Source organism: Cervus canadensis, chromosome 6 (genome assembly GCF_019320065.1).
Source record: "Cervus canadensis isolate Bull #8, Minnesota chromosome 6, ASM1932006v1, whole genome shotgun sequence".
Classification (NCBI taxonomy): Eukaryota; Metazoa; Chordata; class Mammalia; order Artiodactyla; family Cervidae; genus Cervus; species Cervus canadensis.
The window spans coordinates 74,244,836-74,271,999 of NC_057391.1; the positions used below are offsets into that span (position 1 = coordinate 74,244,836).

The 27,164-nt window shown below is 51.5% G+C and overlaps 1 protein-coding gene across 2 annotated transcripts in view; it reads left to right on the forward strand.

Moving 5' to 3' along the window:
- PLEKHH1 (pleckstrin homology, MyTH4 and FERM domain containing H1) overlaps positions 1 to 27,164 on the forward strand; it is a 53,243-nt gene that overhangs the window by 22,521 nt on the left and 3,558 nt on the right. For both annotated transcript variants that reach the window (XM_043472352.1, XM_043472351.1), the window contains 24 exons: positions 513 to 575; positions 1,481 to 1,630; positions 5,833 to 5,916; positions 7,414 to 7,495; positions 7,628 to 8,370; positions 10,762 to 10,840; positions 11,464 to 11,555; positions 13,734 to 13,884; positions 14,055 to 14,197; positions 15,195 to 15,305; positions 16,247 to 16,333; positions 16,637 to 16,798; positions 17,881 to 17,961; positions 18,279 to 18,461; positions 18,864 to 18,972; positions 19,789 to 19,901; positions 20,496 to 20,672; positions 21,005 to 21,102; positions 21,571 to 21,748; positions 22,449 to 22,604; positions 23,662 to 23,762; positions 24,748 to 24,889; positions 25,985 to 26,127; positions 26,239 to 26,368. In XM_043472352.1, coding sequence (XP_043328287.1) covers positions 513 to 575; positions 1,481 to 1,630; positions 5,833 to 5,916; positions 7,414 to 7,495; positions 7,628 to 8,370; positions 10,762 to 10,840; positions 11,464 to 11,555; positions 13,734 to 13,884; positions 14,055 to 14,197; positions 15,195 to 15,305; positions 16,247 to 16,333; positions 16,637 to 16,798; positions 17,881 to 17,961; positions 18,279 to 18,461; positions 18,864 to 18,972; positions 19,789 to 19,901; positions 20,496 to 20,672; positions 21,005 to 21,102; positions 21,571 to 21,748; positions 22,449 to 22,604; positions 23,662 to 23,762; positions 24,748 to 24,889; positions 25,985 to 26,127; positions 26,239 to 26,368 — 3,558 coding nt within the window. The remainder of the gene's footprint in view (positions 1 to 512; positions 576 to 1,480; positions 1,631 to 5,832; positions 5,917 to 7,413; positions 7,496 to 7,627; positions 8,371 to 10,761; positions 10,841 to 11,463; positions 11,556 to 13,733; positions 13,885 to 14,054; positions 14,198 to 15,194; positions 15,306 to 16,246; positions 16,334 to 16,636; positions 16,799 to 17,880; positions 17,962 to 18,278; positions 18,462 to 18,863; positions 18,973 to 19,788; positions 19,902 to 20,495; positions 20,673 to 21,004; positions 21,103 to 21,570; positions 21,749 to 22,448; positions 22,605 to 23,661; positions 23,763 to 24,747; positions 24,890 to 25,984; positions 26,128 to 26,238; positions 26,369 to 27,164) is intronic.

The following is a 27,164-nucleotide window of genomic DNA, read 5'->3' on the forward strand; positions in this document are numbered from 1 at the left end:
GAAGCCTCTTGAGAGTCCTTTGGACAGCAAGGAGATCAAACTAGTCAATCCTAAAGGAAACCAACCCTGAATATTCACTGGAGGGACTGATGCTGAAGCTGAAGCTCCAATACTTTGACCACTTGGTGTGAAGAGCTGACTCATTAGAAAAGACCCTGATGCTGGGAAAGGTTGAAGGCAAAGGGAAAAGAGGGAGGTGAAGGATGAGATGGTGAGATAGCATCACCGACTCAACAGACATGAATTTGAGCAAAGTCTGGGAAACAGTGAAGGACAGGGAGGCCGGGCCTGCTACAGTCCATGGGGTCACAAAGAGTCGGACATGACTGAGTGACTGAACAACAACCAGGGCTGCCATGGTCATCTTTACCCTGACATTCTTGAGCCTCTTGCAATGGGTAGTTTAAGCCCGGCCTGTGTGTAGCGTCTGCAAAATTCACATGTGTTGCCTTGATTCCATGTTCATAGCAGGGACACTGCACTTATATCTCGTTTCCTCTCTGGCTGAGCAGATGCAGGAGCTGGAGCAGAGGCTGCTGGAGGCAGAGCAGAGAGCAGAGAACGCGGAGACCCAGGTAACGGGAAGGAGATGGTGGGAGTGTACAGGGAGAATGACCTTTCCTGACGCTTCCCCTGAACACTCATGGACACATCACACCGACGTGGTCCCACCCAAAGAGACCTGCTTCTTACAGGGACAAGGAAAACCAGCAGTCATGTGTTAGACCTTCTGAACAAATAAAGGTGCCTGGGGCTTGCTATGGGCATGAGGGAATCTTGGGTAAGGGTCAGTACAGTGAGCAGATACATGGCTTAGTCCAAATAGGCTGGGTTATGCTGAGATAACCAGTGAAGTCTGACATGTCCACTGTTTATCATATTTAGTTCTCATTCACGGTACCTGTCCACTGAGAGGTCAGCCAGGGATTCTGCTTCACACAGTGATTTGGGGATCCAGGTGACTAGAGTCCCCCATCTTCCAGCTGAATCAGCTAGAACATACAGTCTTCTTGGTTGCCATGGCAGAGAAAGAGAGCTGGGTGCTTGTGCAGTAGCTCTTAAATACTTCAGCCCAGAAATAATGCATCATTCCACTCCGACCCATTGACTTCAGTGACTTCCACAGCCACCTAACTGTAAGATGGCTGAGAAGTATTAGGAAATTCATGAACATTCAATGAGCAGCAGATGTCTCTGTCACAATGAGGTTGGAGCATTTCCTCTCCAGGGCTTTTTGTCCTGCCCAGCTTGTCCTTACTGGGGCCCCCAGAGTTAGATGGCCCTACACCTGGCTATTCCTTCCTCGTCAATTCCTTCTTTTTCCCAGATGAGGCTTCATAATTGGTCACTGAATTAATTGGCTCCCATTGCCCTGGGTAAGGACTCTGCCTGGGAGTCACAGGCTGGGGCGTCCGGAAGCATCCCATCCCATGTCAGCGGTGTCACATCCCTACCGTATGACACGATTGGTACTTTCCAGGTGGGTGTGATGGAAGAGAAGGTGAAATTGTCCAATCTGATGAACGGGGACTCAGCAGGCAGCCTGCACCGGAAGTACCAAGAGTTGCTGAGAGCCATGCAGGGCAAAGATGAGCTCATCAGCGAACTGGAGGCACAGCTGGAGAAGCAGGTAAGTACTAGCGCCCTTTGCAGCAGCTGGAACAGTTGCCTACAGCCCCTGAGCTGAGCCCGTCTTCTCCAGCCTCGGGTGGCAGGGGCTCACTCCCTCACCAGACTGTTCATTCCCATGGAGATATACTTATTGGAAGGGGAGTGAGGAGCCAGGCAGGGGATGTGGTGGGAAAGGGAATTGGAGGCTGACCCATCTGGGTTGAATCCCACCTGTATCACCTGTCTGCTCCCTTGTGGCTGAGCTGGTAAAGAATTCGCCTGCAATGTGGGAGACCTGGGTTCGATCCCTGGGTCGGGAAGATCCCCTGAAGAAGGGGAAGGCTACCACTCCAGTACTCTGACCTAGAGAATTCCATGGACAGAGGAGCCTGGCAGGCTACAGTCCATGGGGTCACAGAGAGTCGTACACGACTGAGCAACTTTCACTTCCTTCCTTCACTTTAGCACCTGTGAGCAGATGACTTAACCTGTTGATTCTCGTTTTATACATCTGTAAAATGGGGGTTGTAATATGTCATAGGGCTGTCAGCAGAATAAACTCAGGGAGTCAGAGTAGAGTGTCAGACACGAGGTTGGTGTTTGGTCAGGAGAACTTTTCCTTCTCCACCACGTGCCCTGCCAACCTGTGGGACATGTAGTATTTGGAGCAGCACAGAGCCGGACCGTCAGCCTCGGTTGGCCAAAGTTTCTCAATGCACCTGAGTAGGCAGAGCCCAAGGTTGCTGCCTCCTCTGAAGAGCGTATGGAACTCAGGAGAGGCCAGTGCCCAATGTTGCAGCCACAGTCAGCACCTTTGTTCTAGAGAGGACATCTAGGACACCCCCTGCCAACAGTCCCATACACCCAGCTTCCCCGTCACGATCTCATTGACTTCATCCTAATTCTGTCCGTCCCTTCTGCCATTGGTCTTACCTACCCAGCTTTTCCCTGGTGCCAGAGCTTCATTGTTTCCAACAAAAAAAACTTCACAGCATGGCCAGACAACTTGCAATTTTCCACATGTGTACTCTCTATGGAAGTCCCAGCTGATCCTGCTAATGCCTTCCCACTGTTGCAGGCGCATTCGTAACCATTTGCCAGTAGTCACTGAACATTTCCTTTGTGGGGCGTACCTCCCACAGTGTGGGGTACCATGTCTTCCTGAAAAATCATGGGAAAATACAATATTGACACATGGAATTTTTCATCAATTTCCCATTGATTTTAGGTACCTGTCTTCTTCTGAGCTTGCCAGGTGGCACTGGTGGTAAAGAACTCATCTGCCAATGCAGGAGACATAAGAGACATGGATTCAATCTCTGGGTTGGGAAGACTTCTGGAGGAGGGCATGGCAGTCCACTCTAAAATTCTTGCCTGGAGAATCCCATGGACAGAGGAGCCTGGTGGGCTACAGTCCATGGGGTCACAATTGAAGCAACTTAGCACTCATGTACATTTCTGTTTTGAGTGGTCTGTAGTTAAAAGTGGCAGCATCTGGCATGGGTGGACAAAATGCTTCCTGCTAAAGCTGAGGTCAAGAAAAAAATCCTTTCACGGTGATACTAGGTCCAGATCAGAATGGAAAAATGCTGTACTGCAAGTCAGGAGACCTGGTTTTAGTCCCAGCCAGGCCATAAACTAACAGAGGCAACTCATTTCACCCTCTGGGCCTCAGTTTCCATAGCCACATAAAGATCAGGTTATCAGACTAGGTCGGGTTGGCAAATTTTTTCTGCAGAGGGCCAAGTAGTAAATATTTTTGGCTTTGCAGGCCACGTGACATTGTTGCAACTACCCACCTCTGCTGCTATAGCCTGGAAGCAGCCTTGGACAACACAGAAATGAATGGGCAGGGCTGTTGGGGGAGGGCCCAGGTGGAAGGCTAGATTTGGCCTGTGGCCAGTCTGCAAACCGCTAGATCAGGGGTCCCCGACCTCCAGGATCTAGTGCCTGATGATCTGAAGTGGAGCTACTGTAATAGTAATAGAAATAAAGCCCGCAATAAAGCACTTGAATCATCCCCAAACCATCCCTCCCACCCACTCACCCCAGTCCATGGAAAAGTTGTCTTCCACGAAACTGGTCCCTGGTGCCGAAAAGATTGGGGACCACTGTACTAGAAAAGCTTACCAGTTCTCCAGCTCTGAAATACTGAGTCAGACATATTCATAGCCCCGTCTCATTTCCACCAACCCTCTTGTTTGGGGCTTACATCCATCATCTTACAGTTTTGAGGCCGTTTTCCCCTGGAAGTGTGACCAAAGTTGTTCTAGGTGGTCTTCAAACTGAGAATACCAGTTGCCTCCATGTTCTTTAGAGCAGGGAACTAGCAGTCATTCCGGAACGGGTTGATTACCTGCTCCTCAGGCGCTGTGCTGTACACGTTCTGTCCCTTCATCCTCAAGATGATCTGGAAGGGAGATGTGTCATTGCCTAGTTTAGAGATGACATCACCAGGGGGTGATGGAGCCTGTGCAGTGCCCAGCAGCAAATCAGCTGCAGAGGCAGAGGCAGATCCCCACAGATTGTATTTTGTTCTTCCCTAGGCTGCTGTTCTTTACATGCAAACCTCACTTTTCAGTTACCTTACAGGGTCCCCTCTGTATCCACAAGGGACTGGTTGCAGGACGCCCCACAGATAACAAGATCCACGGATGCTGGAGTTCATTATATAAAAGGGCGGAGTGCCCTTTTATATAAAAAAGGGTATATACAGATCTTCCGCATCTGTGGGATCAGGTCTGTAGTTGGTTGACTCTGTGGATGCCAACCCCACCAGTAGGAAGAGCTGACTGTACTCCACCCTTTTATCTAATGACTTGAGCACCCAGGGATATTGGTATCTGCAGGGTGTCCTGAAACCAGTACCCTGGTACGTATCGAGGGATCACTGTATACTATTGATTATTTTTAGGGAATTGCACTCATGTGCTAATTTACCTTTATTTTTTGCTTTTTAACTATAAAGGTAATATATGCTTATAGTGAAAAATACAAATGGACCAGAAGGATATAAAATGACAGCATTTTTCCCTCTGGCATCATCCTTCATTTCCATTCCTTGCCACTAATCACTGTTCATTGTGACCATTTCCTGTGTATCAGAGCACAGTGTTCCATTTTCATTTTGTTTATTCAGCCAAACCCTAGGAGTCCACAAAGACTCTTAGAGGTTATTTCCAGTTTTTAGGGTTTTTTGGTTTTTGTTTTTGTTGCTTTATCAAATAATAATGGAACTAATGATTCCTAAGCAGTAGATTTGTTAGATCAATGATATGGACATTTAAAATGTTGACAAATACTATCAAGTGTTTCCCCCAAAAGCCTTTTCCAGTTTGTAGGAAGTGAGCTGTTTTCCAACACCCTTGATAATTTGGGGTTATGTCAAACTTTTAGGTTGTGTTAGTCTAGTCACTTTAATCTGCATTGTTAAAATTATAATTAAGATTGAGCAGCTTTTCATGGGTTTCCTGGCCTTTATTTTGCTGTTGATCTATTCATATCCTTTGCATAACTTATTCATTTGTTCATTTCAAATTATCCCCTTTGTATGTAAATCATTTGTGTTGCAAATCATCCCCCAGTTGGGTTTTTTGTTCAGAGGGGCTGTGCTGGGTCCTCCTTGCTTTTCTCCAGTTGTGGCAGTTTGCAGGCTTTTCTCTAGTGGTGGCAGCGAGTGGGGGCTCCTCTCTAGTTACATGCACGGGCTTCTCATTGCAGTGGCTTCTCTTGTTGCAGGGTATGGGCTGTAGACCACCTGAGCTTCAGTAGTTGCAGCTCGCAGGCTATGGAGTCCAGGCTTAATGGTTGTGGTGTACTGGCTTAGCTTAGTTGTTCCATGGCATGTGGGATCTTCTCAGACCAGGGATCAAACCTGTGTCTCCTGCATTGGCAGGTGGATTCTCTACCACTGAGCCACTAGGGAAGCCCTCCAGTTAGTCTTTTAATTTTAAGGGCATCTTTTTTTGGTTGTATAGTAATTTATAGTGATGATGTAGATTTTTTAGTCTTTTCCTTCATGGCTGTTTGGGATTTGTATTATGCTTAGGAAGGCCTTTCCCACTTTAAGAATATTTTCTAAAAATTCATAAATGAATGTATTTTCCATATTGGCCCACCTCCATCCTGTCTGGTAATATTTCTTCTCAGGGCCTCCCACCTCCATTTATTCAATAAACCAGGGACTGCCATGACTAACTAAAGGCCCTTTCCATCTTGCAGAAGCAGATGAGAGCTGAAGAGGCAAAAATTGTTCAAGAAAAAGCTGCAAAGATCAAAGAATGGGTAACACTGAAATTAACAGAAGTGAGTTAAAAGCTGGTCTGGGAACACCTGGGAGGAACCTGTGTGGGGTTGCTCTGGTCCCCCTGTGTTTTTCTGCTTCCATCTGTATTCAGGGTCTTGCCTGCCTTTCACGTTGTTAACCATTTGTCCCTCACTCAGCTTAGATGCGGAGACACTTTACTTTCCCCTTCCTGTTTTCCGGGTTGGGTTTCCCTTGAGCTCCTGGTTAGCTCTGTGACTGGGGAGAAGGAAGGATTTTCCCTTCTGAGAAGTCCCATCAGTTTCCCTCTGAGAAGCACACATGGTCCTTACCATCCACCCTCTGTCCTCACCATTCTTTTTAACTGTTTTTTTTTTTTTGATGGTCAGATATACAGAGTGTACCATTTGAGCTGTCTTTAAAGTGTACAATGCAGTGGAATTAAGTACATTCACAGTGATGTGTACGCATCACCATCATTTCCAAAACTCTTCATCACCCCAGAGAGAAACGCTGTACCATTAATCACTAACTCCCCATTGTCTCCATTCTACTTCCACCTCTGTCCATCTCTTTTCATAGTTTCATTACTTGCTATATAGCTTTGTTTAGGAAACTCAGGACTAGAAGCTATAGCACTGTGGGGAAAAAAAAAAAAAGCTCTAAACAAAAGGAAAGGGAATTAAAGTTTGGAGAGGAGTAAACACTCATCGTGGCTTCCTCTTTCCTGACACAAGTGACCCACACCTGCGGGAGGTAACTGCTCATTTTGCCTCCTGTCCCATCTGTGGGTACACATCTCGGGTCACCTGCTAGACTACTAGTCCTTGGGGACAGAACTGACGCCTGTTACTCCATCTTCCACAGCTCTGACCTCTTGCTAAAAGAAGCTCAGTAAAAGTGTGTTGGCTTTCATTTCCAAGAAAATGCAGCCCTTCTGAGGCTGGATCTCATGGGATGGTGTGTTGAGCAAAAGAAACCAGACAGAAGTTCACTGCGAAGAGTTCTATTTAGATAAATTTCTAATGGGTACAACTACATGAATGTGTGTAGGGATACATACTTAGACAGTAAAACACAGAAAGCAAGGAAATGAGTTTAAGAGACTCAGAAGATTTGTCTTCTCGGTGGGGAGGGAGGACTGTGTGACTGGGGAGGGATGAGTCTTGGTTGCCTGGGGTGCTGGCAGATTCCTCTTTCTTAACCTGCATCGTGGTCATATGACTATTCTCATCACAATCATTTGTTAAGATATTCATTGGTGTGGAATGCATTTTTTGTGTTATATTTCACCACTTTTTGAAAGATTAAAACAACCTAGAAAAGAAAGCCCAAGGGCTCCCCAACCACAACCAGGGAGCCCAGAGGGAAGGCAGAGGTCAGGGCTCCCAGAAGAGTCATCAGTGGATTGGGTGAAGGGCAGCACGGGTTCTGTTTTGAGGATTTGATCTTTGAGAAGGATTTTAATCTCGTTTTGAATTATTTGTCTAAACCTGTAGGCTTGAGTATTCTAAATCTTCATTTTTCTTTATGCCTAGCTTGAGATGGAGAATCAGCACCTGAAAAGCTGTAATCAGCATCTGGTGGAGCAGGTGGGAGCCCTTCAACATGCACTGGAAGGTAAGTGGGCCAGCCTGCTCGGGGACTGGGGGCGTGGGGGGTGTGTGGAGGGGGCGGGGGTGCTTGCGTATGTGGTGGGTAGTGGCTGAATTGGGGGAGCTCTTAATATGCCTGTATTTGCCCCAACCACAGCTCTGAAGATGGCACCTTCGGGGAAGCTGCTGGTGGCCCCCCAGGGAACCACAGAGCGGGAGTCTGTCCCTTCGGGACCAGGGGCCCAGCCAGCGGGGCAGGACAGTGGTCCTCCGGCCCAGGGTGCCCTGAATGCAGCTATCCCCGCACCTTCTCCAGGTGCCCTGCAGAGCAAAGACTCTGTTCCTAAAGCAGGAAGCCCTGTGGAGGATTCTAGTTCCCAGACAGTCTACCCTGGAGCAACATCAGAGGCCAAGACCCTTCCACTTCATCTGGGAAGACAGGGCTCTCCTGGCCAGCTGTGCCTGAGGCCTCGCACCCCCAGGCATGGTCTGACCTCCTGGGGTGAGGGCCTGGTCACTGCTCAGGGAGGGACGCTCCCTCGGACGAAGACTTCTGCCAAGGAAGGTGGCCCTGGCTGCAGCCTGACCCTGCCAAAGGCCCGGGCTCCCAGTGCCCTCTGGGACAGCATCCAGCTGGCCAAGCGGCACCACAGCCAGCCTCAGGCAGGCCCTGGGCACTTCAGCCACGTGGTGCGCATTGAGATGGGGACCCTCTCAGCCTTCCACCCCCTTGGCCTTCCCAAGGGGGCGGTCAGAGTCGAGCCCCGGGAGGAACCAGAGAAGATGGAGATGGAGGAGCAACCCCCTGCGGGGAAGAAGGAGGCCCCGGGAGCAGAGCTGAAGGAAGTGGATTTGGAGAACAAACCACCGCCACCCCCCTTGCACCGCTTTCCATCCTGGGTAAGAAGCTCCCCCAGGGACAGGACAGAGGGGCCTGGCTGATGATATGACCAATTTTTTGGTGCCCAGACCACCCCACCCACAAGGGGTGGAGCCAAGATTTCTGATGATCAGATGGTGGCCGGCTGTTTCCTGAGCTTGGGCCACAGCCAAGCTGCATGCCTGTTTTCTCGTGTGATCTTTGTGACTCTCCAAGGAGGTGCAATCTGGTGGCTAAGAGCACCTAGGATCAAACAAGAAGGGCTGAATCACTAGCTCTGAGAGTCAGCATGAGCTACTGAACCTCTGTGCCTCAATTCCCCTCTCTGTAAAATGGGGATAGCAGTACCTGCTTTACAAGGTTGCCCTGAGGATGAAGTGTATTAATACATATTTGGTGAGTAGTTGCAGCAGTAGTTCACAGCAAGGGGAGAGGTTGTTGGAAACAGGGTAGGGGCCAAGAGAGGTTAGAACACCACCAGAACCATCCCTCCTCTTGTTCACTGGCAGCTTGTAAATCCAGATGCTTTGGAGTCCTAAAGCAGAGGTGGGCAGTAAGGGAGCATTCGGCAAGAGGGCTCAACTGCTTCCGTCCCTGAGACAGGATCACTCTTGTCACTTTAAGGAACCATAATGGCCAGAAAACCCAACGTCTCTTCTTGGGTGGGACCAGCTGGGCAGTAACCTCATGGGAAAAATTGAGACTGAAAATTGGGGGGAAGGCGGTTTCTTAATCTGAGGGAGTCAGATGGACTTACTTGCTGATTTAGAGTTCCTTTCCCTGCTGCTGCTGCTGCTGCTAAGTCACTTCAGTCATGTCCGACTCTGTGCGACCCCATAGACGGCAGCCCACCAGGCTCTGCCGTCCCTGGGATTCTCCAGGCAGGACTACTGGAGTGGGTTGCTATGCTCTCCTCCAGGGGATCTTCCCGACCCAGGAATCAAACCCACATCTCCTGTGTCTCCTGCATTGGCAGGTGGCTTCTTTACCACTAGTGCCATCTGGGAAGCCTGAGTTAGGCATCAGGTAACCTTCTGTAAAACACTCTTGCATTTGTTTAACCTAAATCCCACAAGTTTCACTTTCTGTCTATGAAGTCAGAGGCCTATCCGTAGTTGAATTCCATAACCACTACTGGCAGGAATAATTTTTTTTATGCCTGATTTTACCACTTGTACCCAGTTTATCTGCCCTACATAAGCAGAGAATTCCCTGCCCCAGCCCAGTGCCACCCCCGCTCCGTAATCCCTCCTTGCTGCCCGTCACTTCCCTTCCCTTGCCTCCAGGTACCGCAGGCCCTCATCCCAGCCCTTGCCAGCCCATTCCTCCCTCCCCCAAGTGCCCCAGCACTGCCGCTCCTCTCTGGAGTGGCCTTGATGTAGCATGCACCCTGCTTCCCGCCCCAACCCCAAGAACCAGGCCAACAACCTTTCCCAGTCCCCGTGCCTCACATGTCACCTGAAGGGGCCTTTGTTTTCCCTTTACCTTGAGTGGAAAAGAGATATGGAAAAGGATAGGTGGGGCTTCTGGGTTGTTTGGGAGGGATCCAAACCCTAAGGCAAGCTCCCCAGATCTGTGGGCCTGCTTCAGAACCAGGGAACCCTGAGGAGGGGCAAGGGAAGAGTTGGGGTGGGCATTCCTGTTGTCTTCTGTGGTGGGATTCAGGAGTCTGGGTGAGCTAGAACTTTGAGCTCGAAGCCTAACCATGATATGACATTGTTACCATAGGGAAAAAAGATGTCTCAGTTTTCTAACAACTGGCTTACAAAAGGGCACGTCCTTGCCATGGGACTCTGACCTCCTCATTGTCAGTGCCCCAACGTCTAGGGCTCTGAGATGCAGAGAAACAGGTCCTAGTCCCCTCTTCTCCTGAACTTCTTGCCCCAAGGGGAAGGGCTGCAGCGAGGGAGGGAATAAATATCAGCTGATGAGCACTGGCTGTATTCCAGGCGTTAGATGTTGATAATTTTATTTGCTTGTCACAACAGCCTGAAAGGTATTATTTAAAATTTACGTCCATTTTGGTTGGTTGTTTTAGTCACTAAATCGTGTCCAACTCTTGTGACCCCATGGACCATAGCCCGCCAGCCTCTTCTGTCCATAGGATTTCCCAGGCAAGAATACTGGAGTGGGTTGCTATTTCCTCCAGGGAGTCTTCCTGACCCAGGGATCGAACCTGGGTCTCTGCATTGTAGGCAGATTCTTTACCAACTGAGCCACCAGGGAAGCCCACATTTAGAGCCGCGGAAAATGAGGTCCAGAAATGATGTTGACTTGCCCCCAGATCCCCCCGCCCCTACCCTTGGAGCACACTAAGCATGAATGTGGACCCAGACCTGCCCGCCTCCAAAGCCAAGGGCCGGGATGGGCACAGGGGTGGGTGGTGACCCCCTGCCACCACCCTGTTACAGGAGAGCCGGATCTACGCAGTGGCCACGTCGGGCATGAGGCTGTCTGAAGTGTCTGTCAGAAGTAATGTCACCTGCTGCGGTGAGTCCCAAGTGCCTCCTGTGGTGGGCAGGGTGGGCATGCGCGGAGGAAAGGACTCTGAGCTACGCCCAGGCCAGGTCACCTGCAGCCCATTCCTTCCCACAACAGGCGAGGTTCAGGTGAAAGCACGTGGCCAGGGCTCCCTTGGAGGGAGAAGGAAGCTGCAGGGTTCTGCTCATCAAGTGCAGGGTGGGAGTGGGCGTGACCGGAGCGCTAGCCAATTACAGAGATGGAAGGGGTTTTGGAGGCGGGCCCTCCAGCAGCCGTCCACCTGCGCCGGCTTTCCCGGCCGGTGCGAGGACTGTGGGCTGAAGGAGCCGCCAGCCCTTGCTGTGTGTGGCTCCGGAGTCACCCGCCACAGCGTCCCCACAGTGATGCGAGCGCCGCCTAGTCACATGGCTTGTAGCTCACCTTGGCAAGAGTGGGACTGAGGAAGACCTTGGCCCTCGTCCTGGTATCTGTCACCCGGTCTGTCCGGTCTGTCCAGAGGGCTGTTTGTTTCAGGGAATGCTGTCGATGCAGATCTCTCTCGTCCTGGCGCCGCTCAGGTCTCTGCCTCCCTCCCACCCCTTCCTGAGTTATGTCACCGGAGTGAATCTCATTCCTCTCTTCTGCCCCTCCAGCTTCAAGCCCTCCTGCCCTTGCATCACCCGGGCCGTTCTCTGGCCTTGTCTACAAGAACGTCACCGTGCCTGTCTACACAGCCCTGAAGGGGGTAAGAAGCCGCTGTTGGAGGCGGGATTGTCCTCCTCCAGAGAGCCCTTCCCTTCACCCCCTGACCACCACCCGCATCTGCAGGCAGAGGCTGGAGTCGAGCTCTAGGGTCAGGCCCTGAACACACATGTAACTCTGGGCAGGCAGCTCAGTGCCCGCCCACCCCCCGCATGTATCATTTTGTTCTGTTTATCTTTATTAGGTTTTTTAAAAATCTATTTTTAATTTTTCTTCCAATTTTATTGAGGTGTAATTGACACACAGCATTGTATAAGTTGAAGGTGTGTAGCATAATAATTTGACTTACATCACGAAATGGTTACAATGATAAGTTTAATAAACATCCATTATCTCATATAGATATAAAATTTAAGAAATAGAAAAAATACCTTTCCCTTGTGATAATGACTTTTGGGATTTACTCTTTCATGTATTAACATATAACAGTGTTAATTATATTTGTCATATTGTGCACTACATACTTAGTTCTTACTTATAGCTAGAAGTTTGTACTTTTGATCACCTTCATCCAATTCCCCCACTTGCCCCATGAGTATCCACAAGTCTGATCTCTTTTTCTATGAGTTTCTTTGTTTCTGAAGTATAATTTATAATTGACCTACAACACTATATGAGTTCCTGGTGCACAGCAATATCTTTATTAGGTTTTTATTAGAAAAATTCTACATTTGCAAAAATGTGAATCATTATGATTGAGGGCAAAGTAAAAAGTTAGAGGTTAAACCAATGCCTGCTCCACCTCTGCTCCTCATCCTTTCACATGTCTGTCCCAGAGACCAGTGGGGTTCCATCCTGAATTTTTTATGTGTTCAAACATGTATTCCCATATGTACTCCCATAACTTTTCTACATTTTAAAAAAGCATTTATTTATTTGGCTGCCTCCGGTTTTAGTTACAGCACATGGAATCTTCACTGCATCGTGTGGCATCTTTCATTGTGGCATGTGGACTCTTAGTTGCTCCACGGCAATGTGAAGTCTTAGTTCCCTGACCAGGGATCAAACTCATGTCACCTGCATTGTAAGATGAATTCTTAACCACTGGGCCATCAGGGAAATCCCTCTATATATTTTTAATATATATATATTTAAACAAAAACCAGATATTGCTGCAGCATGATGTTTTCATATATTTTGGTCTGCTTTTGTTACTGTTTTTTGAGATCATAACAGTAATACTTAGTAAAACTTGTTTGTAGAAGGATAAAAAGCCAAAAGTGAAATTTCCTTTTACATTGCTTTTCCCTTTTTCCTAACCCTAGAGGCAACTATCACTAATGGTTTGGGGTTTATTCTGTAATGCCCTCTGATGCATTGACAAATTTTCTGTCCCTCTCTTACACGCACACACAGAGAGGATGATGTCATACATGTCAGTCTGCCCGTTGCTTGTGCACCCAGCCATGTGTCAGGTCTTCCTGCCCCGCCCCCACAAGCAGCACAGCTCTGCCTCCCTTTTTAGGGCTGTCCAGTATCCCTGGTATAGATGCCCCATAACGACTTTAACTTGTCCTCCCCTGATTCGCAACATGGGTCATCTCTGTCTTTCTCTAAAATCAATGTTACGATGAACATCACCTTGCAAGTACTTCTCTGTGCACTTACATATACATATTTCTGTAGGACCTAGTTCTAGAGGTGGAATTTATGGGTAGATAATATGTATGTTTTAAATTTTGACAGGTAGTGCCAAATAACCTTCTAAAAGATTTTATCTCATTCTAGAGTATCCTTTTCTGCACAGTTTCCCCAACATTGAAGTAATTGGTCTTTTAAAATTTTTACCATGATCTCTCAATTTCTCATCCCCACCCACTTTTAAAGCTCGTGTCTCACACTTGGCGGTGGTGTGGTTTTCTGGCCTGCTAGTGGCAGGGAGCACGGGTCCCAGCGGCCAGGTGTTCAGCCCCAGTGGGGCAGCTCCACTGGGGACCACGTGGTGTGTAGGGGAGAGAGATGAGAGGTGAGGATGCAGTGGTAGGGTGGTCAGGTCGGGAGGGGACAGTTGTCTTTTGGGTGTTGCAGCTGGGTGGAGGCGTCCCCATGCGCTAGACAGGCTGTGTCGGCCACACCGGGGGCACGTGGAGCTGGAGTGAAAGTGCAGGTGGGCGGGGGCTTGCTTTGCAGCAGGAGCTGCAGCGGGGGGCCTGTCTTGCAGAAAGCCACGCAGATCAGCTCGGTGCCCTTTGTGGATGAGTCCTCTGGGTCCGATGATGACTGCAGCTCCCAGGCAAGCTTCCGAATTTCACTCCCCTGCTCTGAGTCCAGGAAGACCAGTGGACTGGGCAGTCCCCGGGCCATCAAGAGAGGTAGGGAGGAGGGGGGTGGGAGGGATATGAAACAATGAGGGGCCCCTCCTCTCCTCCCATGGGTGGTCCTACTTGGGGGTCCCTGATGGGTGAGGAAGGCCCTGCAGTTCCCAGGCTGGGCTAGCCGGGAGGGTGTGGACCCAGGCCTGGACTCCTCCTCCCTTGGACAGGCGTCTCCATGTCCTCGCTGAGCTCCGAGGGTGACTATGCCATTCCCCCGGATGCCTACTCCTTGGACAGTGACTACTCTGAACCTGAGCACAAACTGCAGCGCACCTCATCCTATTCCACGGACGGGCTGGGCCCAGGCGGGGTGAGCTGGGAGCTCCACTCCCACCCCACGGGGCCGAGGCAGAGCTGGGTGGGAACGGACCTCCAGCATGAGACCCAGGCAGCAGCTGTGGGGTCCCTGGGACTGGTGAAGGGACAGCGGGGCCTGGGGGTTGCCACTGATGATGTGAGGCCTCAGGGAGTGGGCTGGGGGTGTGCAGTTAGGAGGTCAGGTGCACACAGACCCCATCACTATGGCCCAGGGGGCCTAGTGGGGCAGGAGGAGTTTACATGTGCTGCCTCTTTAGCTCCACGCTGACCCGGGGATGCTGACCGCTAACAATGTATTTATTGAGTTCTTAGTGTTCCGGGCACCATGCTCAGGGCTTTGCATGCAGTGTCTCATTTGTCCTCACGGTCATCTCAGGCTTATTACCCCCTCTTGCGGATGAGAAGTCTGAGGCTCAGGTGTGCTGTTGCGCTCCAGAGCCAGCGGTGAATCCAGGTGGCTCATTCCCCATCCCTCGCTCCGCACCGCTGTGCTGCCCTGTCTTGTCTTTCCCTCCCCCTCCACAGACTCTGCTCCCCGACTCAGCTCATGTTCCCCAAACTCTTCTCTTGCCCTTCCTTGCTGCCTGGGATGGCCTCCTTCCTCCTCCGGGCTCATCTCGAAGGAAAGGCTGATTTCCTTCCAAGGCTGGTTCAGATTTGGCTCCTGCTGGAAGCCTCCGCTGGCCAGCCTCTCGCTTGTACAGCCCCTGATCCACCACCTCCTCATGGTCCTGTGTTGTGTCCCCCTGCCAGCAGGACCACCCATGCTTTATGATTCTTCTCTGCACCCTTAGCCGGGCAGTTCCCTGAAAACACACATTGTTGTTGTTGCAGTCGCTAAATCATGTCCAACACACACAGTAGATACTCAATAATTTGTTTTAATTGATGACAAAGCAGTGATTCTGCTGGGCCCTTTTGGCCTGTGTGATGTCCAGGAACCCCAGGGATTTTTCCCCTTCTCACCCTGCACCCCTCCACTCCTGCAGGAGTCACTGGAGAAGTCGGGATACTTGCTGAAAATGGGGAGCCAGGTGAAGACGTGGAAGAGGCGCTGGTTTGTGCTGAGACAGGGACAGCTCATGTACTACAAGTCTCCGGTGAGACCTTCCTTCCCTGGACCATAGGCAAAAGGACCCACCTCAGCCCCAGAACTGCATGAGGGACCAGAAGCCAGGCAGAGGGCGAAGGTCTGGCAGGTGGAAGAGGCAGCCTGGGCAGGTTCCTGAGGCTCTGAGCCCCATATGGGACCAGGAGTGAAATCAAGCCCTGAGCAGTCAAGGGCACTTCTAGACCACTTGGCTTGGTGATTTCTTTTTCCTTTGGAAGCCAAGTTCTTCTTATGCCTGGTCCTATAAATAAACTATTCCCAGGCTGCTCTCATGTGATCGGGGCTGTTCTAACAGGGAAGCTTGTTACTTCCTCCATCTCCTTCCAACGCTGTTTGGAATTAGGAAGCCTTAAGATCCTGGGACCTAGTTTGGCAGGATCTCCCTGGAGGACCAATGTTAATGTTTTTTTAAATTTTTTTTAATGTTTTAATTTTTTTCAATGTCAATGTTTTAAAGAAGGTGAAAAGGCCTGTCTCTTGTGGAATTCCAATTGATTGTTAGTGCCTGCCTTGAGCACCATGTTAAAGATTCTGGGCCTGCACCACTCAATGAGTAGGCATGCTCTGATTGATTAATAATGTCTGGAAAGGGTAATGGTGATATACAGGCCACCTGTTTGTGACACTTGCTATAAAATATACAGTAGAAAGAATTTAAGGGCTTTATAACTCAGGAATAACTTAGTGGCTTCTTGCCCAATTTTTAAAAAGGTTCAAGCTATACTTTTGAGGCCTGGATCAGCAGGACCCATGTCTCTAATCATTGCTCCATTTACTTAGAACCAGGATCCAGAACAAGTTACCCATCATACCGCAGCCCAGGAACGCTTGGGAGTCACTTTCCCCTTTGTGACCTGGAGTAAGATCTGAGGGGAAACGGTGTGCTCTGGGAAGGCTCCAACCTCTTTCCTCTTCTTCCTTTCTTTACAGAGTGATGTCATCCGGAAACCTCAAGGCCAAGTGGAACTAAACTCCCGTTGCCAGATTGTTCGAGGGGAAGGTGCACAGACATTCCAGGTGAGCACGCTCCTGGCAGTTCGTGTTTTAGATAGAAGAGGTGCTGGGTTTGGATATGGCTCCGATGAAAACAAAGATGGGGCACGATGAGCATGTATGAAAGACATTACATTGACATTTGCATCGATCCTCATTTGTGGGTTCAAGGAAGGAAGAGGAGGCAGGATGTGAGAAGGAGTGAAGGTAGGAGAGAGATGGAGGAAATGAGGAGAAGAAGGAAGGCCCGGGGGGCCAGAGTTCTGTACCACCTCATAGCCGGGCCCCTGTTATTCCATCCTCCTCTCCCCACCCCTCTCCCCCCAGCTCATCTCTGAGAAGAAGACCTACTACCTGACGGCTGACTCGCCCAGCCTGCTGGAGGAGTGGATCCGTGTCCTGCAGAGCCTGCTGAAGGTCCAGGCCATTGGGCCTCCAGCCCCGCCTCAGGGGGGCTCCAAGCCCACCGTGAAGGGCTGGCTGACCAAGGTATGGATGGGGGGATGGGGGAGAGTCAGGGGAGCCAGGAGTGAGTCCCAGAGGTGGTGGGTCCCCTCCTGACACAGCTTTCTGCAGAAGGTTCCTCGCACTGGTTACCTATGGTCTGAGCCACATAAGGTGATGGTGAATGACTCTGGAAAAATAGGGATCAAGGTTGTTAGAACAACAGCTGTTCTCAAGAAAGAGGAGGGAAAGGAATGTCTTGGACCCAGTTTGAGATCATTAGAAGTTGCCCCCACCCCTGCCTTGTACCCACCACAGCTCAGTATGAATAGAGGGAAGCTGTGACCTTGGTGAGGCAGGCGTGACCAAAGACTCATAATATCTCAGGCTGCCCTTAAGACATTTTTTGTTTATTTGTTTGTTTTTGAGCCGTGCCATTTGGCATGGGAGATCCTGGTTCCCTGACCAGGGATCGACCCCAGGGCCCTCTGCAGCTGAAGTGCAGAGTCTTAACCACTGGGCCACCAGAGAAATCCCTAAAGACATTTTAATTAGGGCCTTTCTGGTTGCAGGGAGCTGAGAAGCACTTGTTGACCCCAAGGAAGGGGACGTTAACAGGGAAGTGCAGTAACTAGGCTAGGATGCTGTCAGGAGTGATGTGTGAGAAGCCCTGTGCTCGGGGCTCTCCCTCTGCCTTCCTGGTCAGTCTGTGTTCACGGCCCTCTCCTCTGCCCAGGTGCAGTGTTTTTACACTTCAAGATTACATTTGCCCAGGGGCTTTGACCCACAGTGGCCCTGCCCTCCCAACTCTAGCCCTTGCTGACTAGCAAGTTCTTCTTGTGGTCATCTTCCTGGGACAGGACATCTGGTTGGCTAGGTCGACCTTTTAATGGTGGCTCATATGAGGATGAATGGGAGTGTCGTGGCCATGGACCCTTGCTGTGAAAGGGCTGGTTCCATTAGTCAAGAATCTGGGTGGCATCTGAGTTTGACCTGGAATTGACCCAAGGGTCTGAGTTGAACCAGGGGTTTTGAGATGTGTCTCCTTGTGGCTTCTCTTTGCCGGTCCCAGATTTACTTCTGGGGTCATCTGATTCTGATAATGCTGGTTCACTTCTGACCTGCAGGTCAAGCATGGCCACTCCAAGCTGGTCTGGTGTGCTCTTGTTGGGAGAACCTTCTACTACTATCGAAGCCATGAAGACAAGGTACTTCCTGGCCTCCCAATAGCTTCCCCCAATCCACATTCCTGTGGCTCCGTGTCCTGATGGAAGGCCCCACCCCAAACCCTATAACCAGTAAGAAGCTAGTGACTGGATCCCTTTCTTGAGTGTGTGACCAGTGTGCAAGGCCCACAGGTTGTTTTTGTGTGGTGTGTCTGTGCTCCTCCAGGCCTGTCTCCCCTTCCCCATCCTGTTGTCCATCCACCTCCTTGATCCCCAGCCCTATAAGCCCTGCAGTTCAGAGGGAGGAGACTCCTCCGTCCCTGCCGGCCCTCCCATTCATGCGCGGCTCCTGTCTGCAGCGACCCCTGGGCCGTCTGCCTGTGCGGGACGCGCACATAGAGGAAGTGGATCGATCCTGTGACTCAGACGAGGACTATGAGGCTGGAGGAACCCGGCGGTTGCTGTCCTCCCACTACACCCTGGTGATCCACCCCCCGGAGCACAGCCCCACCTACCTCCTCATTGGCACCAAGCATGAAAAGGTGAGGGAGGGGACTGGGCCTCCATGGCAAAGCTCAGCCCTTTGATCCTCATCTTCCTTCCATCTTCCCTGAGAGTCCCAAGATTCAAATTTATTTTCTTCCTAGACATGTTGACAACTCGTATTTCCTGATTGGGAATGTTCCTTGTACTGGGTTCATTCCCAGCGACCAACATTTATTCACTCGGGCCATGAGATGGAGGGTACCACAAGCTTAGGAACTTAGGTTCACATTCATTCGATCCCAAGTCTTTCCTCTTAGAGACCGATGGCCTCAGCTTGTGCCAGCCAAGCAGGCTGAGCATCACCCTGGACTTGGCCCCTTCAGGGAAGCTCCCTTGGAGGTCCTGCCTCCATTCTGTCTCAGCCCAGCCCCATCAGCTGGCTTTCCGTCCTCTTCCAGGATACGTGGCTTTACCACCTCACGGTGGCTGCGGGTGGCAGCAGTGCCAAGGTGGGCACGGCCTATGAGCAGCTCATTGGAAAGCTGATGGATGGTGAGGGAGACCCAGGTAAGCCAAGGGTGGCCATCACTGCTGGGCTGGAGGGCAGTGGCTGAGTAATTGGTGGTTGGGAACCCCAAGAAAGCACAACCATACCCTGAAGCTGTTGGGAAACCATCTGAGCCACAGAAGGGCATTCGTGTCCCATGCTCCAGGGCTTTATTTCTGGAGAGAATACTGGGGAGACCACTCAGTATCTGGGGGAGTTGTCTGGGGAGCAGACACTTGGTCAATGTTTTACTTGGTTCCCTGCAACTTTGCTGGCCGGACAGAGGGTTGAGGAAAGAAGGTAGCTGGTTAATCTGTAGTTAGAGGTGGTTAATAAATGAAGTTAGGATCAGGCTGACCTGAGCCTGGCGCATTTAGAAGTCTGTATTTTGCTGCTGATTCTCAGGACCCTAAGGATCCAAGGGTTCCCAGCACACACCCTGCTCCACTGCTGCTCCAAGGCTTTTTCATTCCAGGCTGACACACATTCCTCTATCCAGACCTGACACTGCAAGGAGGGGGCCTCCCCTGCACGTGTGCACACACACACACATGCCTACATTTAGATGCCCATGCATTGCACACTCACTCCTACTGCATCCCCACGAGCAAAGCAGTAGCCGCCTTCCTGTAAGCCGTGCTTCTGAGTGTGCTGAACAAATGCAGCGCACACCTGCCCAGCCCATGCTCTGTGGGTGTAAACGCAGCACAACCCGTGTATCCAGACTGAAAGCCCTGTCTTCCCTGCAGATCAGAGCGGGGGTGGGGGGGGGGCGCGTTCCCTGTTCCCTCCGCAGTGCTGACTGCCCCTGCTTTCCGGTGCTGTGCCCCGGGCAGACTCCCCGCTCTGGAGGCACCCCATGCTGTGCTATACCACAGACGGGCTGTACACCTCCCTCACCACCCTGCCGTCCGAGGCCCTGCAGACGGAGGCTGTCAAGCTCTTCAAGGTAAAGTGGGAGCCGAGCCCAGGCCCACAGTCTGACGGTTGGCACCCTTGCCCTGCATCTTGGCTCTGTCCAGAGCAGTTCTGCCCACCGTGGTGATGAAGACCCGGGCAGTTTAGGGGGTGGCTTACGGAGGGATCTGAAGGGATGGGAGACAGTCCCTCAGGGTTCCCACCGTGTCCTTTATGGGGAAGACACTGGAAGCTCTGGGACGTCACCCCGGGCCCTTGAAATGAAAAGCTGGCCTCCTGGAGTGCACAGCGGGAAGGGGCAGGTTTCTATTGCTTCTGGACCTGAGAGGTTCTGGCCTATTTTAGGATGTTCTTTGTTCCCCTCTGAATCTTCTATTTTTTAAAAAAAATAAATATGTCTTGTAATGGGAATATTTAAAGAAGGAAAGATCCTCTCCCAAAGTAGCCATCTCAGTAAGCATAGATATTCTCAAGCAGTAACACTGCTTGCTCCGAGAAAGCACTGTCTGCAGTGAACTGGGGCCTCCCTTGAGCTCTGAGGGGGTGGGGGGGACAGCCCAATCTGTCCCAGCCACAGGGGACAGTCATCAAGGAACCGCCCAAGCCCACTGTCATCTCCCTGCAGTCCTGCCAGCTCTTCATCAACGTGCCCGTGGAAGCCGCCTCGGTGGACTACCACGTGTCCCTGGCGCAGACGGCGCTGCAGGTCTGCCTGACTCACCCCGAGCTACAGAGCGAGATCTACTGCCAGCTCGTGAAGCAGGCCAGCTGCCGCCCGCCGCAGAAGTCCTCCCTCATGCAGGTGGGCGTCCCTGGGGCAGAACAGCCGCGGGCCAGGGCTGCCCAGGAGGTGGGAGAGGTGGAAGGAGGCACATATTCTCCGAGCCTGGCGGCCAGCAGGTGGCCTCGGGGCACAAAACTGTCCCGCTGTCTTCTCCGTGCCCCTCCTGGACGTCCGCACACAGATTGCGTGACAGCGGTTCTGGACGGAGCCTGGCCAAGCTGGCCCTCCTGGTGCCCACAGGAGGTTGGGGGCTGTGGTTTGGAGGGGCTGCTGACGGCTCTGCAGCTCAGGACCGTGAGGGCGGTGGCGCGCAGACCCAGCACTCACCCCGCACTTCCTTCCCCCCGCAGTGCTGGCAGCTCCTGGCTCTGTGTGCCCCCCTCTTCCTGCCTCAGCACCACTTCCTCTGGTACGTCAAGCAGCAGCTCCAGCGCCATGCGGATCCCAGGTGAGATAGTGCCCCTCTGGCATGATCGAGAGGGATGCTGAGGGAGACTGGGATGGATCAGATCGCCCCTGCTCCCTGGGATTTGTGTGGTGGCCATGGAGACTTTGCCCGTCAGCACGTACACCGATGGGCAGATGGCGATCCAGGCATGCTGGGCTCCTCTACACGCCAGTCCACGTAGGCACGGGTACTCTGTAGGGGCTCTCATGTGAAGCTACAATGCCCCCACATCATCCCCGTATTTTCATTCTCTGTTGCCATGTTTCTTTCTGCTCCTGCAGAAAACAGCCATGCCAGCAGCCTGCAGCAAATAGATCCCAAAAGACAAATTAACACCCCAGACCAGTCTTTGGGCCTCCTATCACAGCCTCCCAGCTGCGGGTTCAGTCCTACAGGTTACGTGTCAGTAGGGAGCCAGGGGTGAGTGGGTTCCCCAGTGTTCCTTTTTCCCTTCACCTGTCTTTTTAGAAATGAAACCGGCCAGTACGCCACGTACTGCCAGCGGGCGGTGGAGCGGACGCTGCAGACCGGGGAGCGGGAGGCCAGGCCGTCGCGCATGGAGGTGGTGTCCATCCTGCTGCGGAACCCCTTCCACCACTCCCTGCCCTTCAGCATCCCCGTGCACTTCGCCAACGGGACCTACCAGGTGACCAGGCTGCCGCGCTCCCTGAGCTGAGTCTTCTCATGTCACCGACCCAGAGGAGAACCCCTTTGGGCCAGAGGGTGCTGAGCCTCCGTAGGCCCAGCAGGTCTTAACAGGCAGACCAGCCGAAGGACAGGCCTGGGGTTTAGAGGGCGAGCAGGGCCACTTGCACCAGTGTGGAGGGAGGAAGGAGCTTGAATCGCAGAGGTGCTTCACTCTTCGGGGCCTGGGAGGTGGATCTCTTGAACCCACTGCACGAACAGGGATGCTGAGACACTGACCGAAAGAGCGGCCTGGGAAAGTTCCCCCCAAGAGAGTAGAGTATAGCATGTGGGACTGCAGTTCACTGTGGGCAGGCTCCTCCCTTAAGCACGCACCTCTCCACGTGGAAACCAGCTCCCTTTGGCCTTTGCGATCGCCCTTTCAGACTGCCCTGGTGGCTCAGCTGGTAAAGAGTCTGCCTGCAATGTAGGAGACTTAGGTTTGATCCCTGGGTTGGAAAGATCCCCTGGAGAAGGAAATGGCAACCCACTCCAGCATTCTTGCCTGGAGAATTCCATGAACAGAGGAGCCTGGTGGGCTACAGTCCATGGGGCCACGAAAAGTCAGACACGACTGAGCGACTTTCACTTCACTTGCTTCTTTCAGTCATGCCTCTCCACCTCCTGGGCCCTGACCCCTCCACTGGCCCCTCTCCCGGCAGGTGGTGGGTTTTGATGGCTCCTCCACTGTGGACGAGTTCCTCCAGCGGCTAAACCAGGAGACAGGCATGAGAAAGGCCTCCCATTCCGGCTTTGCCCTCTTCACGGACGACCCTGCTGGCAGGGACCTGGAACACTGCCTGCAGGGGAGCGTCAAGGTGATTACCCCCACCCCCTAGCCAACTGAGTCCCTCCTGCTCCACCTCGGCCATCAGGATTGTGTTCCCAGCCTGTTGGAGACTAGCCCGAGGTGTTCCCCCAGGCCAGCATTTCTGTGCCATCCTAAAATGAGCCCATACAGGCAGAATTGTCTCTGCTCTTGTCTCTGGAGAGATCTCCACATCCCGCCCTCCCTTGAGAGACTCTTCAGCTTCTGGGGGAAAAGCTGCCTGTCAGCTCAGTGTTGGAAGGACAGGGAGGTGCTTGTCAGCATCAGCCCCACCTGGGCAGAGCCCCCTGCCAGTTCTATACGCACACAAACGCGTAGACAGACAACTGTATGCTGGACCCAGCGGATGTTGTGTTGCACACTGGCCACTTGCTCTTACCTCAACTGCCAAGGCCCCTACTGTGCTTACAAGTTCCATCATAAGGAGGTAGATCCTTATAGTACTTCTGTATGGACTTTTGAGTGGGATTCGAGCCCTGTGTTGCATTAGGGTCTGGGGTTAGAACTGCAGGGCATGCTGGCTGTTTGTGGGAATGTGCTGGAGCAGTTGCTAAGGATGAGGGTTTGGCTTCGGTGCCTGCTTTCTTTATGGTGACAGGACAAAGGCTTCTATAGTCTCTTACCATTGCCTGGAAAAACTATGCCATGTACCTTCTTTGTAAATGCCTGGCATCTGTAAGGCTTTGTTACACAGTAGGCCTCTGGTAATACTTGTTGAGGAGGAGAATGGCGGCTGGTGGAAGGAAAGTGGAGCTGGTGATAAGGGGCCATGGTTTTTGACTGGGGCCTGCCCAGCCTTGGGAGGCCGTCTCAGATGTTAAGGCAGTGGGGGGCAGGGTTCCGTGGTTTGCTGCCCACACCACACTCAGAGCTCCACCTCTGTCTGTAAGGAAGTCGCTGGCACCCTGGGTCCCAGGAGCATGAAGCCCCCTCAGGTCAGCCTCTGGATGGAGAATGACCATTCTGCTCTGCCTGGGTGCAGGCATGACTGGACCTTCTTCCCCTCATCGGGGGCTTTTCTGACTTTGCTCTTTTGCATCTTGCAGATCTGTGATGCCATCTCCAAGTGGGAACAAGCCCTGAAGGAGCTGCATGCCGGAAAGTCTGAGGGTGGCACACGTGTTGTGAAGCTGATGTACAAGAACAGGTCCTGAGGGCTGCCCAAGGCGGGACCGAGCAAGAGGGCTGCTGCTGGGGTGCAGCTCTTCACCTTTTCACTGGAGGCCTGTCCTTCACAGACAGGCCCACAGATATAACACTGCCTACTGGTCATGAGCTGGGGGCCCAGGCTGGCCCTGCTGGTTTCTGTGAGACCCTGGACAGCTCAGGCTCTCGGTTCCTGTACTGTATCTGCACACTCACCCATGCATGCAAACACACACACACACACACACCCCTGAACCCCAGCCAGCTTCCTCAGGTGGCTACATGTGCTACATTAAGAGAGGAAGATTTTGAGCACTAGATATTTAAGGCTAAAGAATAAATTGCTCCTATACCAATTCCAGGAAATACAGGAGCCATCCTGACTTTGAGCCATATCACTTTGAGTAAGAAAATTTCATCTCAGATATGTCTCTAGGCAAATAATTTCCATTAGTCTCTTGGCATCTTAATTTATCCAGTTCCCTAGTAAACTGTGAAAAAGGAGTTTCCCAGGTGGCGCTATGGTAAAGAACCTGCCTGCCAATGCAAAGCACCATGGGTTCACTCCCTGGGTTGGGAAGACCCCCTGGAGGAGGGCAAGGCAACCCAATCCAGAATTCTTGCTTGAAGAACCCCATGGACAGAGGAGCCTGGCAGGCTACAGTCCATAGGGTTGCAAAGAGTTGGGCATGACTGAAGTGACTTACCGTGCATGCACCAGGTACCAGCTTCCCCTCACCTAATCCAGTAAGTCTACAGGTGAATTCAGAATTAACCACACGCTACTGTTGCTGTGAGATCTGGTGGCCCTGTATTTTCTCTGTGTCCTGCTTGGTTAAATTTTCTGGAGGCAGTGGAAAACAGACTCACAAATGGTATAAGAAGAGTAGTTTTTTTCTTTGGAAATCAAGAGAAACAGATGCAGAGACAGCCTCATCTGTTCAGGATTCCAGTTGATTCCTGGCTTCTCTTTCTCTCTCCCGTAGGCTGTATTTTCGGAGTCAAGTCAAAGGGGAGACAGAGCGAGAGCGTCTGCTGCTCGCCTCGCAAACTAACAGAGAGATCGTGGCAGGGAGGTTTCCTGTCAACAAGGAGCTGGCCCTGGAGATGGCTGCCTTGATGGCTCAGGTGAGGCTCTTTCCAGGAGTCAGGAGGGTCAGGGGGCCGTCTTGGACTCGCAGGCGGAATGCACCACACGGGGGACACAGAGGATTCTGCAGGATCTGAACTGCCAGAGAGGGTGGCCTTGCTGGCTCCTTACCTAGTAGAGCGTCTCCCTGCAGACACATACTGAGAGCCGGAACCCAGGGGCCTAGGTTTGAGTCCAGTCACCTAACTGCTGTGAGATCTTGGCCAATTTACTTTTCTTATCTATACTTTAGTTCTCTTTTGCATTTTGAAAGCAAAAATCCTTACAGTGTTGTACTATGATTCTTAGGTAATGTATGTTGTAAAATGTGTACTTACCAGCTGTCAAACACTGCAGTGAGAACTGGGAAAAGGAACGTGCATTCTGGCTTTGACTCTTCTCCCTGTTGCCTTTAGGAGGCTGTCTTGCCAAAGGCATCTGGGATGCCTTCATGGTTCCCCTAAGAAAGAGCCTGGATTTATATGCTGGAGAAGAAGGAGATGTAATAATAGTAGATCTTTAATAAACATGTACTGAATATGCTAGAGAGGGCCCTGTGCTGAGTGTTTTATATGCATTACCCTGTTTAGTTCTCATTCTTACTTTGTAGGAGAGTAAACTAAACAGAGTTTAACTTGATTGTGCTTTCAAAGCTGGTAAATGGCAGGACTGGGATTTAAGTCAAGCATCTGACTCTCATGGCCACATTTGGAACACTGTTATACTGTAGGATCTGTAGCATCTTCAGCCCTGTATCCCATAGTTTGGGATTAGAAGTCAGAATTTCTGTAGTGTTGTCTGCCACTGATTAGCTGTGTCTTTGGATAAGGCACATGACTTCAGCTGCAAAATGAAAGTTGAACTTGACAATCTTTAATATTCTTGGACCCTAAGATTTTTTTCTCTGGTGTCTGTAAAACTTGAGATAAAGGGTCTGTTCACAAGAAATGTTTTGGTTTTTTTTTTTTCCCATCCATTCCCTCCTCACGAATAAAGGAATGAAATGATGGTTTATTGTACCTCTCAGCAGGCCTGCACCCATACTTATGCACATCCAATTTCCTGACTTGTCCCTCCGCGTGCTTCTACTGCAGGTAGAGTACGGGGACTTGGAGAGGACCATCCTGCCGGGACCTGGGGGTACACTCTCTGCCAAGGCTCAGCATCACCTCCAGCAGGTCCTGGACAGGTTCTACCCAAGGCGCTACAGACACGGGGCTCCCGCTGAACAGCTGAGGTAGGCTGCAGGGTCTTGCAGGGAGTCACTGTGGGGAGGGCTGCAGAGCTGGGGAGACCTCAGAGCTGCGACAGAAACGTGGCGCCCTGTCTCTCCATCCGTCCAAACCAGGCTCCTGGCAGACCAGCTGACCACGAAGTGGGCGGCCCTGCACGGCTGCTCCTCTCCTGAGTGCGTCCGCATCTACCTGGCAGTGGCCCGGAAATGGCCCCTCTTTGGTGCTAAGCTCTTTGCTGCTCAGGTGAGTGTGAGCGTTTCCAGTGGGAGGAGTGGGTACCATCCCATCTGGAAGCCCCCCATCCCATCAGAAACTCCCCTAAGTTCCTCGTGGATTCCATCAGGTTTGAGCCAGTTCAGTCCGTAGCGCCCGCCTGCACACTAGCAACCACTAGGGGTCGCAATCTCTCCACCCATTTCTTGCCTGCTGCAAGCTTTCCCTGATCCAGGGCAATTGTGACTTACTGCTTTTGGACCAGGATTATTTCTGGGTGACCCTCAACTTTCCTTATTGACTTCTTTCCCAATCCTACCCCTGGAGAAAAAAAAAAGATAGGGTCAACTAATTCTCAGCAGGGTTCAGACTTGATGTGGACGTCCCTCTCAAGAGTGCTTTCATTTGAAAAGAAGTTTGAAAGGACGTATTAGTATAATAACCTAAACAAACACATCTCCACTGACCTGGAGTGGCCCTGGGGGATGTGACTACTCAGGCAACAGTTCATTTCTCCTGCATGAAGGCCAGGTGGCCAACAGTAATTTCAGTTGGAACTTTTCTTCACTGGGTATCTGGTATGTGTGAACTTTGTACATAACCACACAGAGTGTCCTGTCCTCGATGGTGGATTGTGGCCCTGTTCACTGAGGACACAGATCAGACAATAGACAGTCACTCATTCATTCAACGAAGAACTGTTGAGCTCCTGTTATGTCTCAGGCATTGTGCTGGTTGTTTGCGGTTATAAGACATAAGCAAATCTGACACAGTCCTTGCCTTCATGGAGCTTTCTATCTAGTAGGGGAGGGCCACATTAATCAAA